General features: G+C 42.0%; 1 protein-coding gene across 1 annotated transcript in view; it reads left to right on the top strand.

Annotated features, from left to right (window-relative positions):
- CABLES1 (Cdk5 and Abl enzyme substrate 1) overlaps positions 1 to 19,140 on the top strand; it is a 75,138-nt gene extending 55,998 nt beyond the window's left edge. Inside the window, exons 6-11 of the mRNA XM_027675913.1 lie at positions 1,207 to 1,306; positions 2,805 to 2,961; positions 3,753 to 3,856; positions 13,558 to 13,664; positions 14,569 to 14,776; positions 16,362 to 19,140. Coding sequence (XP_027531714.1) covers positions 1,207 to 1,306; positions 2,805 to 2,961; positions 3,753 to 3,856; positions 13,558 to 13,664; positions 14,569 to 14,776; positions 16,362 to 16,502 — 817 coding nt within the window. The 3' untranslated portion in view covers positions 16,503 to 19,140. The remainder of the gene's footprint in view (positions 1 to 1,206; positions 1,307 to 2,804; positions 2,962 to 3,752; positions 3,857 to 13,557; positions 13,665 to 14,568; positions 14,777 to 16,361) is intronic.
- Positions 19,141 to 19,424: the final 284 nt, after the last annotated feature.

Raw genomic sequence — 19,424 nt, 5'->3', positions numbered from 1 at the left:
TTAAACACTTTCTGAGCAAGAACGGAGAGGCTAATACCGTGACTCTCACAGAGGGTTATTTTTATATAATTATTTGTCCAGCCCCTCAGTAACATGATATCAGGAAATGAGAATGATAATATGACACTATGCTAAGTGAACTCTAGTGAAGAAACTAAGAGGACTGTTTTGGGATTAGTAACTTGATACAGTCTTTTCCTTTTTTCCTGAAGCATGTTTTCCAGCACAGACGTGTTGGATTTTTCCAGCAGTAGGGTACATGATTTACTGGGGACTCAGGATTGCCATGTTTCAGGGAAATAAAATGTGTGGTAGGTTGGAAAGACAAGGAAAGATGGTGTGCAGAGACACAGCAGGAGATAGCCCAGCCCTGCAACTGGATGAAGAGCCTGCAGGGCTTCTCCCTGCCTCAGTGTCGGCATCTCTCCCACACAGATTTTTAAGCACATACTTGGACCGTAGCGGAAATCAGCCAGGAAAATATTGCAAGATAAATAGTCTGGAGTTGTATGCAGCTGCCATTTGTGGAGCACAAATTTGCTCAGTCTTTTTTACCTCAGCTCACATTTTAATCATGAGACTAAAGCATGGGATACAGCCTACTTGTCTCAGGCATCTCATTTATGTCCAAGTGTAAGATGATGGGTAGGTTAGTCCCTTCAAGTTCCCATCCCAGGGTGATGGAAAAGTGGGTTTCTCCTGGCAGCCTCCAGCAGGAGGGCTTTAGGCACTCTCCTGTGCTTGGAGGAGCAGGAATCCCTCCCAGAGGCTTTCATGGAGGCTTTCACAGGAAATTACCTTTGTCTCGTGTAGGGGAGCGAGGTATGTGGTCTGGGAGCATCTGTCTGCTGGATACATGGCTGTTAAATGTTCAGTTAAATGTTCAAGCTGAATTGTTGTATCTCACTTGAAGTGTTTATGACTTGCAGTTCCTTCCCAGTGACAGGTTCTGTCAGAGGTGCCTAATGATGGAGAACCTTGCTCTGCACCATAGGTGGGGTATGAGCTGCAACCTGGAACAAAGTGGGGGTTTTCTCTATAATATGTTTTAGACAACACAAGTGCTTTTATAGGAAAAGTTGTCTGGTCTGTGCTTTGCATTGGCATGTTTGGATTAATGCTGCACCTTATTTCAGCACTGGGTAGTGGAAAGTGAACCAGACATGGGTATTAAGAGGTATTTCTGCTCTTGTTTCTGTTTCCCAGGGATATGAAGCTGGATGGTGGACGCCAGTGCCATTCTACTGGAGTGTGTCTGAAAGAGATAATTGGTCTTGAAGGTGTGGAGCTTGGAGCAGATGGGAAGGTGGGGATGCTTCAGTTCCTACTCCCTTTAATTTTATGTTATAGGGGAAAAAATGGCTTAACTAATAATGAGCAGAAATATAAATTATAACTAGCAGTGTAACACAGTAGTTAAAGTGCAGTATGTGCAACAGTAAATAAGCTTAGCAAAAATTCATGAGGACTGCCCAAGCTGTCAATGCAAACAACTCTGCATCCTTGAAGAAATTTGCCTCTGGCAATATCTAAATCTCCAAAGCATTACTGAATTACACAGCCTTCCCCTGGCTCTAGCAGGAGGTATCACTGCAAAGTATATTGTCAGGAGTTTGAAAATAATTTCTGGTAAGAGTTGTAAGCTGTAATTCTGTTTGCTTTCAATTGTATTTAATAAAATTTTGCTTAACAATATGTTTTTCCAAAGAGCAGGAAAATAGTAGCAGAAATCTGATGAGTCTTTCAAAATCCAAGAGTTCATTCACTTAAATAGAATAAGCAATTATGAATCTTTAGGGAAGTGATCCATTTTAAAGAAATATGTAGTGGAGAGACAGTTTTAATCATAAAAGAAAACATTTCTTGCTGAAAGCTTGATTTACTTTCTACAGTTCAGTTTACCCAGTCTGCTGTCATGTATGCATTTAAAGGTCCTAGGTCAATGCTGCTACACATGGTGTGCTCACCTAACCAGGTGTCAGGCCAGACCACAGGCTGTAAATTCTTGAGGGCAATCTGTCTGCTTATAAATAAATGAAAGCTCACGTTTTATTTGATACCTGTTCTGACCTCCTCATAAACCACTTTAGAGTCTGAGACTCTTTTTTTTTCTTCAATACAATGTTATTTTTGGAAAATAAGTGGACAAGAAGCAAGGCATAGCCTATTCCTGGCCAAGGGTACAAGCAGAGAATCAGTGCACTCTAAAAATAATTTCGTCACAAGTCACTCATTCACACTTAGTCCATGTTTGGGGGTAGTTAATGATCTCCTACAACCATTACTGTGAACTGGAGCTCACTTGTTATACCGATAAGATTCTACCAGATGAAGTCCTAAAGAAGAAAAATAGCAGAGAAAGTGCTTAAGTTTAGCAACGTCCAAGTGGTCTGCCTCTGGCAGCTGTGTGCTGAGGGACCCATATAGATGATGATAGTTAGTAAAGAAGCTGCTGAAATCTGCTACAGAGAAGGCCCACTGAAAAAAACCTGACCAAATTGACATATTTTTAAATCTGACCCTTGAGCAGGATTTTGTAAATCCAGTGTATTAGAGCTTGTGTGTGTGTGTTTGTTTTGCTGAAGAATTAATGCCTTTGCAAAAGCATTTTTTTGCATGGATAAACTGACTGCACTGAAGCAAATGTAGGTGACTGGTGTTTATTCATCTGTGCCTAACTACTAAATCCAGAAAATCCTCCATTAATTTGGCTTCTCTTGCTTCCAATTGGAATGCACCAAAGGCATCCCACTGCGGCCGAGCTGGGCTGAAAGTAACTGTCTGTCCATTCTGACTTTTTTTAGACGGTTTCTTATACACAGTTCCTATTTCCCACCAATGCTCTGGGAACTCGGAGAAACACGATAGATTCCACCTCATCTTTCTCCCAATTTCGCAATGCAAGCCATCGTAGCCTTTCTTTGGCAAGAGCTAACAGCACCCAGGGGAGCATTGATGCAGGTAACTTCTCAAGAAGCTTGTTTTAATATCCATGGGTACACTGATGATAGGCAGTTATTGTGAAGGATGGGCACGTGTGTTAGTACCACTTTTAGCTTAAATTAAGCAAAATAAAGTCTCATGTCGTGGGTGGAACACAGTTCATTCTGTATTTGTTTAGCAAAGCTTGCTTATGGGTGATGGAAAGTTAAATAAACAAGCATGTTGGTCGTATTGACAGCCCCTGACGGCACTCAGTGTGCCTCCTCCTGTCATCACCATCATTTGTTCCTCCTGCATCAGGCTTATTGTTACCTTCCTTTGCTATGGAAAATTTACAGTGGCAACACAGTAGTCATAAGCTGAAGATGTAAATTCCACTTGTGACCTTTATTAGGCTGGAATGGGCTGTGTTTACAAAACTGGACACAAAACATAGGCCAAAGCACTATATGCCTAAGATATTTTGGCATGATAAATGAAACAAATCAAGACATTTGCATAAACAGATGAAAACTTGTTGCCAGGAATAAAAGTCATTGTGGAGCTTTATATAATTTTGCAGTTCTCTAAGCCCTAAGTTCACATTTACCAGGTAATTCAAAAGCTGCACACCCTCTATATCTTTGCAAATCACATTAGTATAGAAATATTTAGAGTTTTCAGGATTTAGAGCAATTTTTCATCTCTGTCAAAAATCTTGAACAAAGACAGTATTGTGCAATATCTGTAAACTTGTTTACCACTTCCGTTAAGTCTAGAGATTTCTTGATGTAATGAATTCCTTTCTTATGTTTACTGTTGTTTTATAGGTAGTGACCTGGGAGACTTTGTTGAATATGACCCAAATCTTTTAGATGATCCCCAATGGCCATGTGGCAAACATAAGCGGGTTTTAATATTTCCTTCCTATATGGTAAGTTATTTAGTGTACAGATAAATTTTGGTAACAAAACTTTGAAGGTTGAGGTTGCATTTGGCTGTATTTTAAGAAGATTATTATTATTTTTAATCTAGTAATAACAGCTGTTTGGAATGCTTTGTTCTAAATGACAGTTACTTACCAGGACATGTTAAAACAAACTCGTGGAGGTATTACAAAAGTAAACGCTTTTATTACCACTGTATTTCATAAACGCTTTAGATGAAAGGCTTGTTCAAACAATGCGTTCATTCTCTCGCATTCAGAGGAACATTTATACTTCCTCGAATTGGCTTCTATTACAAAATAGGAGGATGCCCATTGGGGTTTCTCTGAAGTCATGAAGCTGCGCTGTGTTTTGATGCTTATCATTCACTCCTCCGAACAGCTTTTTTTCCCAGGTATTAATTTCACCATGGGATAGTCCTTCCTTTAATTGCAGCACTTACGAGTAGAGCCTTTATATTTCTCACTATATTCAAACCCTTAACGATACAGACACATAACTGTTCCTTGCTCTGTGCCCTAACTCAGTGTTTTCTGTGGTGAGACACTTCTGTAGCCTTTTCTTGGTTGCACCACACCTGTAGACTTCTGTGTGCTGTTTTGGCAGGACTGCTGCAAGATGCAGTGCAGTCATACACATGTGAACATGTATCTGTCTGGATTATCCGGAGTAGTAGTAGGCAGTAGAGAAAAGATTCTTGTTTTTTTCCCCAAAGCACTGACCTAGTGCTCTTATCTACATACAAATTTGATTTGAAACACCAACATCTAAAGTGTTGTCCATGTTCTTGCTTAACTTGGAGCAGAAGATATTATTTAAGAAACTACTAATGTATGTAAAGATACAGTCTTTCTATGTTCTCATCTGCCCTCCACCCTGGGGGAAATTTTGCTCTTGAGTGCTCCTTCTTCAAAATGAATTTTAAGTGTTTCGTGTAGATTGAAGATTATCTCTTTGCGTACAGGAGTGTTCTACCTGTTGTACACAGGGGCTTAATTGAGCTCCAAGGCTGTGCTAGATTTTCAAATGGGAAGTCCAGAATGTCCTCTACTTACTTTCAGCCAGTTTTCCTTTAAGGGTTGGCAAGTTATTTTTTGCCTGGCAACCCACAAAGTGACAACCTTTTATGGCAGCTACATCTGTGTGGGAAAATATTTGTCAGGTTTTGATGTGGTTACTGTCATACATAGGCAGCTGTCTACCCTCAAAGAGGGAGACATTGTTAGCCAACATCCAAAGTGAACATAGCTCTAGCAGTCATAGTTGTGTTTCTGACCTTCCTCAAGCTGCTAATGTGCACCAGGCAGTAGGAGTCCTGTAGGATCACCTGGGATCTTTGATCCCTTTTCAACTTGGTGTTGTGATGGAGGTGGTTGGGTGAGTCAAAATAGGGCAGCCAGGATAGCATCCTGCAGGGGAGGTCTCCACCCAGGAGTGGTTGTTCAATATCCTTCTTCTCCATTTGCTGGTTGACTACAGTATTTTGAGGTCTATATTTGTATTTTTATTGCAAACTGGAGCTGACAGGGAATTTTTATTGTGACAGAGGTATGATTAAATACTTTAAAGGTGAAAAATGGACTTCCAGGGCAATTGTTAAAATCAATGTCATTGTTTATCTAGAATATATCTGCATGGACAGAGATCTCCCTGCTTTGTCTTTTTCTCTAGGTGTTAATTACTTCTGTGTCTGGAAAAATGTCTTCTTTGACATTCTGGGGAGGGGGCATTGCCTGAATTTGCCTTCCAGACATCACTTCTGCAGCACTGCCTGAGGGTCTGTGCACTCCCATCTCCCTCTCTGAAGGCAGGCACTAATCTAAAAAAGGGCTGAAGGACATTAAGTGAGGTGTTTCTTTTGTTAGTGGGAATCACAGGAATGTGCGGAAGAGCTCTCTTGTTCTAGGATTTCGCCTGCCTGTGGCGAAATCTTCACAGCTTTGCAAGAAGCTAAAAAGTGGGTGTTGTTCTTCAGTGTTCAGCTGAAAGATTTCTCGAGCAGCTGGTGTTTTCTTCAGCCAAGAAAAGGGAGAAAAGGTAGTGCAGGAGTGTCCTGGGAGTTTGCAGGTAAATGGGATTTTTCAACTCGGGCAAGGAGGACTTGTGCATAGAGCTGGTGAATGTAAGGCCATATTGGCTACGTAGGAGACTTACATCCATTTTAGACTTTCCTGACTCAACTGGCATTCCCTCCCCCTGCAGTTCACATCAGTGTTAGCAGCAATTTCGAGTCATTTTCTTCCCCAAATATAAAAATCGGCGTATGCCGCAATTAAAGCAAATTGCAGTCTGGGGCCATCGAGAAACCTGTGGTTTTTTCCTGACTGTGCACAGCCACTGTGGTAGTGACAGAATTCAGCCAAATGACCGCAGAGCTGTAGAGCTGCTGAACAGAAACTGAGAGCAGCCTCTGGTCCCGAGCGGAACACAGCTGTAATTACTGCCTCTCTCAAGCCCCGGAGCAGCTGAGGGCGTCTCTGATGTCAGCACCCAACATTTTGTTATTCGTGGAGAGCTGCAGCTTGTAATTAAAGTTTTGTTACTTGGCCAGGATTTAGCATTAATGCTTGACAGCTGCAAGCTTGTAGATACTCCCCTCACCCCTCCTTATGGATGTCAGAGCAATTAATGGGGGGAAGGTGTGCGAGAGCAGTGGATGCTGGGCTGCGGCACTGACTGCGGGATAGAGCTACACGCACTGTTATTACTCCCCTGAGCCTGGCTCCTGCTTTGCAGGCCAGGATTTCTCCGCTGGGAAAGCTCTGTTGAGGTCTATGTGAATGCTGCATCAGTAAACACTGCAGGCTTTATCCTGAGGCATAAGATGGACAAAATGTGTGGTCCAGTGTGGATTTTACTCAGAAATTTGTGCAACTGGCGCTCAATGTGCTCCATTTTTGTGGAGCCCGAGTTTATCATCACTGATATTGACTTCATAGTCTTTTAATTTTACTGAGCTGAACTAGTCCTGACTTGCAGAGGAGCTTTAACTGTAAGTCCTCAGCTGTTTTCAAGGAGGAGCTGAGCTTCCTCCTTGAAGATAGCTGTGGGGAAGAAGTGCTTACAGTTTGGTCTTTTTTTTTTTTTTTTTGTAGTGAAGTTCCTGGCTTGAAAATGTATACACTTCCCTGTCGCATTTCTAAAAGTAATACCCACAAATTCCCTGTCAGGGGACAATTCTAAAAGCATTCTTCATTTCCCAACACAAACTCTACAGCTTCTATTAATTGTATTAGTTGTATTTAAACTCTGGTGTACACTGGAGATATTATTTAATTTTGTATTGTCTTTGTAGGAGAGTCTGTAATGTCTGCCACAATATAAATAGTAAGAGGTAGAAAAATTTCATTCTGAGGGGTGGGGGGGAGGAGGGAAGCATCATGTCCTGGTTAACAGATGTCTTCCTGGCTGACACTGCTAAAACAGGAATTCTTTCAGATCCTTAAATCTCTCTAGAATAGGAACTTTATCTACCAAACAGAGCAGTAATTTCTTTCCTAGAATATCATGTTGACTAGGAAACGTACAGAATCATCAATGTCTCCCTGGTCTCCCTACATTCTTTCCAGCAGAAACTCCTGTGCAGAAGTAGAAAACTCACTGTCAACAGCCATGAGGCTGACTCCACAGTCCTGCTTTTGTTGGTAACACAGAAACACAGGAGCATGTCAACTGGCCAGTGTGCACTGCAAAACTTGCAGCAAAAGAAGAAAAGCCCAGATGAGTTGTACCTTGACTTTGAGTGATCATTCTGTAATACCATCCCTGAAATATCCATCTATCTGTGCCCATGGGATAGATGTGGAACTAGGTTTGGATACTGAACTACAATTTCAGTGTATTGTTTTAATTATATAAAAATAAATTGACATCCCTACACCACTTATAAAAAAAGCATGTCACGGAAGTCTGCAGTGCTGTCTGTCAGTCTGCATTTGCTAGGTACTGCACTAGCATCAAGCACAGCCGGGCTGTGTTATTAAATATTAGTCCTCTAGTGTGATTTTAAAATTAGAACTGCTTGCTCTCCTGGCCATTTGGTCTAACAAAAGCCCTGCATGATGACATAATGCATTTGGTCTCTCACTCCCCCATTCTGTCTCTCACAAGGAGCATCAAGGTCAGGAGGACTCCACTACTGCCAATGTCCTTTGGTGCTGTCACCCTATTCTTCGAGCCGCTTCCATAGCTGTAAATTAAGTATCTCCAGACTGCTTTTTTATCAGCTGCTGACCTTGTACCCAAAAGTATCAGGGAGCAGAGTATTGCAGAGGTGGTAGATAATAATATTTAAACCCTGTGCTCTATGCATTTGATGCTATATTTGTCTGAGACTCCAATAAACAACTATTTTGTAACAATGACACACTGTATTAATTGAGAGTAATTCCAGTGTGTTAACAATATAAAATAAACTGGCATCCTTTCACGTACTTAATTTCAAAGAGGCAGTTTTGAGATTATTTGCTTTGTGAAATTTGAAATCTTTCAGTTTAAGATCCTTGAATGTTAATAACTTTCTGACAATAGAAACATCTTATTTTAGTCTATCTTTTAATTATAATAAGCAATCTGTCCCATTTTCCATCTCAGTTTTAAGCCTCTGCTCTATCAGGATTTCCCATATTTATGCATCTTCAGCAATAAGTGTATGAATTAGGTTACTGGCAGTTAATAGGTACATAGCTGGTCATCTATGGTGTTCGTTAACCAAAAGAAGTCATTGACTTCTTTTCACTTCTTGTTTGGCAGAGAAGTTACCACTGACCTACTAAAAGTCTGTTTCAGGTATCAGTCTTCTGTCTGTTCTCAGTAGAGTAGATTTATCAGGGGTACACAGTGCCGACAGCTGAAGATAGCCTGTCATATATCTTTCATTTTATTCACCTATTTTATTCTGGTTTTATCCTTCTTAAGCAGGAGGTAGAGGCATCCAAGGCTAGATCATCTTTTACTGGTTGTGTGCCAAAGTAGGATTTATTTTCCACAATATTTCATCCTGCCAGTCTTTCCAGCCATTTCAGGCATCCTCTCTCCTCTCATATTTATGAAACTATATATACAGCTTTCCTATGAGAAAGCAGCTGCTTGAAAATGCTTGTGAATAACACACAGGCGAAGCTCCAAGTTCAAAACTGCCAGCCATGCAAAAAGCGTGCAGAGTACAGACTTGGGCTGAAGCGTTCATCATGCTGTCCAGGCATCTGTCAGCTACCATATATCAAGATTTTCATTAGTCTAGTGCAATTTCCATCACCAAACTAAAATATACATACAGAGATTTGTATACAGAGAATGTGAACAGAGCCCACGAAGGAGTATTGCTGAATACTGAACCAAAGTGTGTTTCGTGCAAATAAGCTGTGAGAAACAAGACAGACGGTTGTGGATGACAGAAGTTAGAAACATTGGAGATTACAGTATGAGAGAGACAGTTTGGTAGTTCCCAGTGCCTTGCTCTTGTGTCTGACAGCTTTGAGAGTACAGAGTGCTTGCCTGGTAGGGAATAATATTATGTATAAGAAAGTATGTTTGGATAAAAAAAAAAAGAAGCTGTGCTCCTTTTAGGGAACTATTTGCAAACCCTTCACAAAATTTGGAACATCAGTGTTGAACAGTGCTCCGACAGGCAATACCAGACTTGTCCTGGTATACATAACAGACAGTCATGTATTCTCCTCCACCTGGGACCTTTGTTTAGGCAGGCAACTCAAGTGCAACAACATGACCTAAAAACAGAGAAGTGTAAATGCTGAGCAGAGAGAAGGCAGAGAAGGATAACGTTGGGTCTAAGCCCTCCCTTGTTAGATCTCAGCTGGTTTTTGTAGGTCACTGGGCCATCCCAGAGGTTTCCTCTGCTTCATTCTTCATGGGCAAGGGCAGCAGCAAGGGGTTGCTGCTCAGTGCCAAGCCATTTGTGGGATGCATGAGGTGGCCTGGGCTTAAAGCCCGATTGGGGATTGGGATTTCTCTGTAGACTTGTGAGTGCTGTGCCCCAGCCAGAGCGTGAACAGCAAGAGGGGTGCTCAGGTGCCTGGTCAGAAACAGTTTTAGGAGATAACTGATTTGATCACTCAACAGATGCTGATTCAGCATGGCTTTTAAATTACCTCTCAACTATACTCTTTAGGTGTTTTTTGCTGCCTGCCTCTCTGGTGAGCAGGGTCCCGCATGCATAGGATGCATTTCTATAGGCACCAGCTGGGCAAGCAGCAACCCATTATTGCTCAAAGCCCAGCTTCTGCAGCAGCTACGAAGGAAAAAAAAATCAAAGGGGGAAAAAAAAAGAACTTGCACAAATCCTTTTGTCGAGAATAAGGGCAGTTAGCTGGGTTCTCCAGCATGGCATTGACAAGGCGAGACAGTTGCCTTAGAGCCAGTGTGTTCAAACATGTTGCCATTATCCTGTTACATGAATCAAAACCAGCACACACCAGCTTTCATCTGGATTTCATTATTGTGATTTATGTCGTAGAGACTGTTGTCTTGCAGGAAGCAGCAGTATTCAGAGTTGGAGGGGGGAGATTCTTATCAACAGGACAAAACTGGCAAATCTATGTGTTTAAAAATAGCTGTACTTCTTTACCATTTTCAGTTTTAAGCTGTCTGCTTAGTCTCCAGCGTCTGAGTGCTTTGCTTTAAATGAAAATTTTTAAAAGAGCTTTTCTCCTTCTAAAGAGAATTTAGCTGAATTCTGGCAAATCTCCCACAGTCTAGAGAAGTCCCAGGTAAAACAAGTTGGTGCCTGCAGAGCAGCCACAGGGAAAGGTGCACCCCAGGGGGCTGCTGCTGCTGCTGTGGGGCTCACTCCCCCCCTCTGCACAATCGCCCCCAGAGCTGGGGTAACCCTGGCAACTTGCTGTCTGGCATAACTTCTGTGCAGCCCGTCAGCTGAGCCTGGAGGATGGATAGGCCCTCCCTCTGCTGCTGTGCCCTTTCTGCTGAGAAGTGGTTTTTGTCATGCAGGTGAGGTTCCTGTGTGTTGCATTCTCCTTCTGGGCAAGAGAAGAAGATAACCTGGAGAGAGCCAAAGACAAGTCTTCCAGAAAAACACATGATCACTTTGAGGGAGATAATTAAGATGAAACTACAGAGCTCGGGAGCTCCGTGGTAATGAAGAACAAACAATGGGCATTTAGGTTTGTAGTGAAGCATGAAATAAGCTATCAGGTAGCTTTGCACAGTAACACTGAGCTCACTGTTTCTAGGATTGCCCAAGACAACCAAAAAGTTGTCTGGTAGTAACTGACATCATCTTTGGATTTAATAGTGTGTAACCTGTATGTGCTTAGTTTCTCTTGACTCTGTAAGCAAGAGCAACATGGACTGATGTTGCTGTACCTCGAGTAGCAGATGGCACCAGTCTGAATTATATGTGGCTTGTTTCAGTGCCCTCTTGTAGCAGTACCAAGAGGAACTCTCTTAACACATAGAATTCCCAGCATATCTGTACATCAGAAGCACCCAGCTTCCTGATGATCCTTTGACAACAATGCTGAGGAGCAGGCAGGCAGGCAGGCAGTGATGTTCCAGAGAAAGAAAGGAAAGGAGGTGTTGGTAAGATCTTAATTCTTCTGCTTCAGAGGGCTGAGCCCTGCCAAGCGAGATGAAGCACGTGAGAAACTCTCTGCAGTGAAGGACCACAGTGCGTGCATACATCCTTCCAACCTAAGCAGGATTAAAACCGGGCAGGCCCACATTTTCCATTGAAGCCTTGACTACCAATCCCAGGAGGGACAAAGTTTCTCCTCCCTGTCTTTTCCTCTCTTTGTTTTATTCAAGTGTGGTAGCAAATTGCCTGCCTGAGCATCAAGGCTGCATATGAATTTCTAACCTCAATGGCACTTCACTGTCTGTCCAAACATGCGCTCAAGTTCATCCATACACATGCAGAGCAGCAGGGGTAGCTGAAACGTGGCTTTCTCCTATTTCATGATTTCCTATAAGGGGCAGCTTTCCTTAACAGCACTGAATTTCCTTAATAAATTATTCCCTTTACTGAGCAAAATTTGGACTAGTGCTTAACACCTCAGTGTGTTGGAGGGGGCTCACACAAGCATTTATACTTAAAACAACTTTAGGCAACTGTTGTGTGTGACGTGCCCAGGAGAATTATCTGGCAGGACCTAGTGGGGAGCAATTTATCTGACAGATGATGCTTCTAACACTGCAAATCAGATAGCAGAATGGCCCACATTTTAAAACATGTATATGACCATAACAACACCCCATGCCAAGAAGCTGGTTTTTTCCTATTGCAGTATGTTTACACAGATACTGCTGTGTGCTATTCAGGGGAAACACATGCTCTGCTTTCTTTTAAATTCCTATAATTCTCCATTATTTTAGTACCATAGCTCCTAAATAAAGTGCAGGAAAAGTGAGGTATGTTTTACTCCCCTTCATGCTTATTTTGGAACCAGAGAACAACATGACTGGATAAAAGGAATTGTCTGCTTTCTATCTAGAGCTGTGGCACGCTCCTCCGCCACCCCTTCCATATACTATGGGTAAAGTATATGGATATTTATGAAAAAAAATGAAAACATATACAGTCAGTCTGTTTGGCTGATTTAGATTCCCATGAGGATATGTTACAGCAAAGCTCCATGTTCTATAAAGGCATAACATGCAGCAAGAGTTTTGCATGCCTCTTTCCACCTCTTGTTGTTTGGTGTTAGCAGCCCTTTGCCATAATACAAGTTAATAAAAACCAGAAATTAGAAAGAAACTATTATTATACTAGCAGGAGAATTCATGGCACTGCACACTGCTGCTCTCTCACTGCCTACGCTTGAAACTGGCAGGGAGCTGGATGCTGTCCCCCAGCTGCCCAAGCTAGGGCTCTTCTCTGCTTCTGTCCAAGGGGCAGAACTGCCAAAGCCCAGAAGATAATTGACACATTCCCAAAATAAAGGTTGGTTTGTTGTTCAGCTGATAGATTTTGGCCAGGTGAATGGTGACAGAGGATTTGGGCAAAATGCTACCCAAACAAAGACTGAGGGAACAACAGAAGCATTGATCACCATAGATGAGGGCACTGGCATTGCAGTATTGGTCTGGAGAACCCTCTGCAACATGGGGAGATTCCTTAGGTTGTAACAAAAAGGAATAGGAAGCTCAAAAGAAATAGGTTGTACACTTTGAATGTTGTCCTAACTCTTTTGCCCACTGTCTAATTAACAACAGCATTACTGTCTTGCACTCCACTGAAGTGACCTTAGCCACGTGGGCTAATTACCTATTTTATCACAAATGTGTGCTATGGCAGTCAAGAATTTGTACCAGCATTTTCTTTGAAGAATCAATTTCAGAGAAACTTAATATATCTCAGAACCTCATGGAGATATGCACACCAAATGTGGTCATCCAAACAGTTATTGTGATGATTTTTTTTTGTTTCTCAAGACTTTTCAGGTAGGTTTCCTCCACCCACATTTATCTTAAACTCATTCTTAGTAATACTTCAAGGATGCTAATGAGGTGTGTATTGTTCAAGAATTGTGCTGAAGGTCACTTGTTTTGATGGAGCAGTCACAAATTGTTGCCTTAATTCAGACCTTATTTTCCTATCTCCTGAAAGCATCGGGCCTGACTGGCACTTGTTTGGTATTCCTTGCTTCTGGGAATGGAGCAATCTTGTTTTTTACAAACTAAAAGAGTAATTCTCTTTTGACATGTATTTCAGACCACAGTCATAGACTACGTGAAGCCATCAGATCTCAAGAAGGACATGAATGAGACCTTTAAGGAGAAGTTCCCTCACATCAAGCTAACCCTCAGTAAAATAAGAAGGTATGTTGCAAAGCTCAATAAGGCTGCAACGTGATGCAGCTGTCTCACATTTCAGTGCAATTCCTGCTGTACATGAGGGGAAGCACAGCACTGATAGATCTTCCAGGAGCAGTGACCAGCAGAGGTGCAGAGTAAGTCAGATGATTGCTTTCGTCAGTGGGCTGAGTAAACAGGCTAGAGGAATGTACAAACGTGCACCAGTCAGGTGTCAAGTGTGAAATCTAAGGGATGGGGATGAGAGCTGGGCATGCACTATACTAAAATACCCAGAAAAATAATACGACAGAGTCTCTATGCTTATGGCACTTAGCTTAAAAGAGACTGAGGAAAGAGAAATGCTGACTTTTGTGCCTTGTGGAGAAAGCATGGTCAGAAGCAAAACGAGTGGACAGCTTCACAGCAAAGTTGTAATATTTCATCTGTTTCCAGTGTAGCAGGGTAGGCATACTGCTCCACTGAAGTAATGATCATTTCCTTTGACCTTAGTGGCCAGAAGGAAACTGAGCCATGTTGCTCTGTAACCAGACAATGCTGCAGTACATGGAAAGACTGTCAGTTTGTATTTGACCAACCATAACCAGCAGCAAAGCTGCATATAGAGCACCAGTAAGAAAGCTGTTGTTACTAAACAAATTGTATGCAGCACAAGACCTCTGATGCAATATTGTAACTAAAAATGTCAAAGCTTTTCAGTTACTTGTCTAGTGGAGGGGAAGGGTGAGATGGTGAGATCAAAATGTGCCATGAAATGAGCCCACTAAAGAGAGCATAAAGATATCTGCCCAGTAAATTATTATTTTCCCCTCCATTTGACTAAGCAGGAATCTCTGAAAAGATGACAGGGTGAAATGAGAAACGCTTTAAAACTCAGTTCACATCATACTTGTCTGGTCTCTTTACTCAGCTTGAAGAGAGAAATGCGCAAGCTTGCTCAAGAAGAATGTGGTTTTGAAGAGCCCACAGTGGCCATGGCCTTTGTCTACTTTGAGAAGCTCGCTCTCAAGGGGAAGCTGAACAAGCAGAATAGAAAGCTTTGTGCTGGAGCTTGTGTTCTTTTAGCAGCCAAAATTGGCAGTGACCTCAGAAAACATGAAGTCAAGCATCTTATAGATGTACGTATCCATAGGTTTCCAATGTTCCTTCTACATGAAGTGCCAAGTGTGGTCTATGCAAGCCTGCTTGCCAGTGGACTTGCTCTCCTTTAGGGTTCCTGATGTACGGCCAGCTAAATGTATTTTTTGTTACATGTTTTTGTGGCAGTAGTAGTGACCATTGTCACTGCAGAGGCATGGGAAGCTTGTTAGATGTGATAGAAGGCCCTGGTGTCAGATTCTGTGAGGTCTGAGAGGTATCTGACCACTGTTCTGTCAATAGAAGTCAAAAGTGAACCCTTGGGAAATTCATTTTGCTTTTAATTATGTTTTCAAGAGTGTCAGTAAGGACTCTCCTTTGAGAGGTAAATGCAGATACTCATTTCAGATGGTGTTTAGTAGACATCTGTATTTCTTTCATCACATTCAGCTTTTGGGCAAAAAAACATAAAGAGGTGTTCCCACTGGGACATCTCATTCCAGCTGCTTTTTGTGCGGTAAGGTGGGGGTTTTTTGTAGAGTAGGTCTTCCACCTACTCTATATGAAAGACTTAACATGGGGGAGTGTTATTCCATAACCCTTTGGAAGCACTGAGATACTGATCTGATTTAGTGCTACGGAAAATTAGGCAGGTAGCTGGGTATGTGGCCACAACCAGCTCACTTAATGGAAGATACATGAGAACTTGGATGGGGGACAGGACTGGACTCATGCCATTCTCCCACAGTCACAGAGCTGAGTCAACAATCAGCTTGTTAGAAAGTCCTCTGAATAACCAGCAAAAAACCCCAAGCCAGTGGGAGTTGGAAGAATCTGGCTTCTCTTGCTATCCTGAAACATTGGTCCACCCATAAGACACATTGAGCTTTTGAGTAGGCTCAGTGGACAGAAAAGTAGCAAGCCACAGAGATCATAAGAAGAGGATGAGGGGTGGAAATATCCCTGAATAGCCAGTTGCCTACTTGTAGCATCCAAATCCAACAAATACAGCAGAGCAGATGGGAGGTTTAGTACATTACAGCAGAAAACCCACTATAAAACCCATCTCATCCCCCTTGAGGATAGTAGTTTCTATTACTCACTGTTCTTATGGTTGTTGCAGATGACACCTCCTGCCTCTGAGGTATTAAAATCAAGCGTATTTAATTGTGGCTAAAAATAATGTCCCCAATAGGGTGTTGTAGCACAGTCTAATGTTGAAAAGGAAATTGGTGATTTCAAGTAACGCAGGAAATTTGTGGACAGTTACAAGATGCATGCCTTCCATTACACAAGTGATTTCGATGTTTGCATGAAGCCAGGAGTTTCCTGTTCCTGCAGTGGTAATCACTGTGATCATTAGAAGACGTATCTTCTGGCAGTGGAATGAGTGAAATGACAAATGTGTCAGAAATAGCATGGTTGGCTGAGCTTTGTGAGTTCACCTTCACAGTAGGGAATCAGTACATCCAGTTCACCCTGCTCGGAGTTGCTAAACCTAGAGCTATGCAAGTCGATCAGGACAGAAGTTTAATGACAGCAGCATGTATGTTTTGAAAAGCACTAGAAAGGCAAATCCTCATTCATTTTGTTTAATTTATTTTTCTTCCTCGGCTGTGGTTGCAGAAACTGGAAGAGAAGTTCCGGCTGAACAGGCGAGAGCTGATTGCCTTCGAGTTCCCAGTGCTGGTGGCCTTGGAGTTTGCTCTCCACCTTCCTGAGCACGAAGTGATGCCTCACTACAGACGCTTGGTGCAGAACTCCTAGCGCTGGCTGCCCTGCGGGGAAGGGGCTACCGACTGTTCCAGCTTGGCTCTCCTGAGCCGCAGTTACTACTGGAAATGCAAAATCAGACTCCTTACAGTTCACTCTCTCTCTCTCTCCCCAAAACAGTTTTTCCGGCAACATATAGGAAACACTGCATCAGCGTAAGACTCTCAGCTTTGATGAATTTACGTATCATTGCTTTCTCAAAGCAAGTGAAAACTGAGCTGTTGGTAAATGGTTCAAATGCTGAAACTGAGTGGTGACTGACCCTACCTGTAGGGACTACAGCTATAAAAGTAGGCAAAATTTAGAAGGGCAGCCTCCATGACCACCCCTCTCTGCATCACACAAACCCTGGAAGCCCACTGAGTGCATTCTCATAGCGCTTTTTCTACAGACCTGCTGCAAATTCCAAGAGGACTTCTTGAAGTGAAAAAGCTTTTAGAAGATATCTTCACTGTGTCAAAAAGAATGTGCCAATCTATTTTTGTATCAGCAATTGAAAGTGCACTTTTTCCTGTGGGGTGTTTGTGTGTGTATCTGTGTGTGTGTGCGTGTGCGACACCAAACTGATCTCAGTCCAGGTGGTTGGCTTAGCTGTTTCCAAGTGTATCAGTTACTGATGGTGAAGATCAAGGTGACCTTACACATTTACTTCTTGAAAAACATAACTACTGGAAAAGTGGTAAATGGGATCATTTTTGGACACTTGGTTTTTTTATTCTCTGATCTTTCCAATATTGTACCTTTGAAAGCATTACACTACTACTACTGCGAGAGAAGGATCAGCAACTGACCTTAAGTTTTCAATCATGTTTGTGGTAAAGATGGAAGCATTAGTATAAGATTTCCATGTCATGTTTTTTAAAAATATCTTGTGTTAAGCCACATGCATATTTTTAACCTTCGCACTTTTCCCACTGTGGAGATGGTTAGACTTGCACTCTGTAGTGTTGTATTTCTGTGCTCTATGTTAGAGTGCGTAATAAGCACATTTATTGTGCTCTATCTTAAAACAGTGTTTTATTAAAAAAAAAAAAGAGTAGGGCTCAGCAGTATAACAGGTGTCTTAAGGCTCCAACAGCAGGGGCATCAGCCGTTAAAGTTTTGGGTTTTTAATTAGAATTGACTGTGCAAAACCTAAAATCTGTGCCCATTGAAGTTTGAGATGCAGTTCCTTTAGATATTTCAGTACTGGAGTTTTACAGTAAAACTTCTTGCAGCTTCCCTGGTTCTGACTGGACACTTGAGGGCTTCATCCAAGCTCCCGATGCTACAAACACACTAAGCTAGTGCCATGCTTACAGACATTGTTCAATTGCTGTTATCATGTGGGATTACACCCCTATCTAATCTTCTCCTGTGCTGGTTCACTTAACAAGCCTTGCCCTAACATGCCCCACATGGACCCACTAAAATCAAATTATTACATTTGTGGTAATTATATAAAATAATGATCTCAGCTGTGAGATTTTAGCTGAAGCCTTACCTCTCTAAGTTTGAGGGTGCTTGCTCAGAGTACAGAAAGGGCTTGTGAGAAGAATGTAGAGAAGTGGGACATACCAGAGGATGTAAACACACTAATGCTTACTTTCTTTTGCTCTTACTTAAATCAGTTTTATTATTTCCTTCAGTTAGGCCAGGACACATCCAGTTTCTTTACCAACTTTGATTCCTTTAAATCCTATTATTAAAAAAAAAAGCCTGTATGTGATTGCTGTACAGGATCTGGAAAGGTTGCACATGTCAGGACAAATGGGAATTTGTTTGATGCTGTTGCTCTCCCCCCATTTTATAGGGGAGAGTGACTATGCTATCTTACAGTTATTATTAATACTTATCTGATTACTGATATAGATACATTCCAACAGGATTGGGGAGGACGGATAAAGAGAAAAGTGTGCACTTAAACCTTCCCAGTGTAATGCCCCATGTCGCTGCAACCCACGCATCACTTGGCCAGCTGCAAAGTGAGGGGAGGGGGGCCCTTGACAGCACTCTTACTCCCTCCTCCTCCTCCTCCTTCTCCTGGCCCCCACACAGCCAAGGAACAGAGGAGCTGAGAGCCTGGAGCACGCCTGGAGCCTACACAGCTGCCCTGGCAGATTATTCAGACCAAAAAGGCAGTGTAGTGTTGACCTACAAGCCAAAACAGTCTGTGGGCCTGCTAGGAGGGCTTCCATCCTTGGCTGTATCCCCTTCCACCGAAATTGTGTATATATGTTCAAGATTTGTTTCTGATTGCAGAGATCTGTTTCTAATAGCAACTACTCAAAGTTAAGCAGAAGCTTTACTTTTCTGTAAAGGCTTCTACCTTTTGCTTTTGAGTCTCATTTTTTTCTTATATTGCTTTATAGCATTGCAGGGAAAAAGAAAATTGTGATTGCAAGATGCAGACTAAAGAATGACAGTCTTACAGTAGTCTTTAGAGACGCTATTGAATCATGCTGTCACATCTTTTGTCTTCTGTGCTGCTACCCAACCCTGATCTACAGTTTACACAGATTTCTGGGAGGAAATCTGATTGCTGGAGACTTTCTGCTTTTCATTATTGTTATTGTTGTTTTGGGGGTGGAAAAGTGTTTCAGAGTGATGTTCAGTTACAGTTTGAATGTGGAATAAACACTTAAGATGGTGATGATGTTGCACTGTTCACTTAGGAACGTATATAAAGCCATATGATGCTAGATCTCAGAGCACAAAGCTTGGTCAGTACAATTATGATTAGGACAATGGGCAGGATTTGCCCCCTGTTTCTCCCCAACCCTGGGAAAATTCAGGCTGAAGTGGTAGAGAAAATCTGTACCAAACAAAAAACGTGTTGATTGTTTTCCTTTGTCTTACATGGCAACGAGTGTTGATTTACAAATGATTTTAGGTTCAACCTTAAATAGTTTGGGAAAATAATCCATTCCATATCAC

This window comes from Neopelma chrysocephalum, unplaced genomic scaffold (genome assembly GCF_003984885.1).
Source record: "Neopelma chrysocephalum unplaced genomic scaffold, ASM398488v2 Primary Assembly neopelma1_22, whole genome shotgun sequence".
Classification (NCBI taxonomy): Eukaryota; Metazoa; Chordata; class Aves; order Passeriformes; family Pipridae; genus Neopelma; species Neopelma chrysocephalum.
Note: the sequence above shows the minus strand (reverse complement) of the source record. Positions and strands in the feature narration are given on the sequence as shown.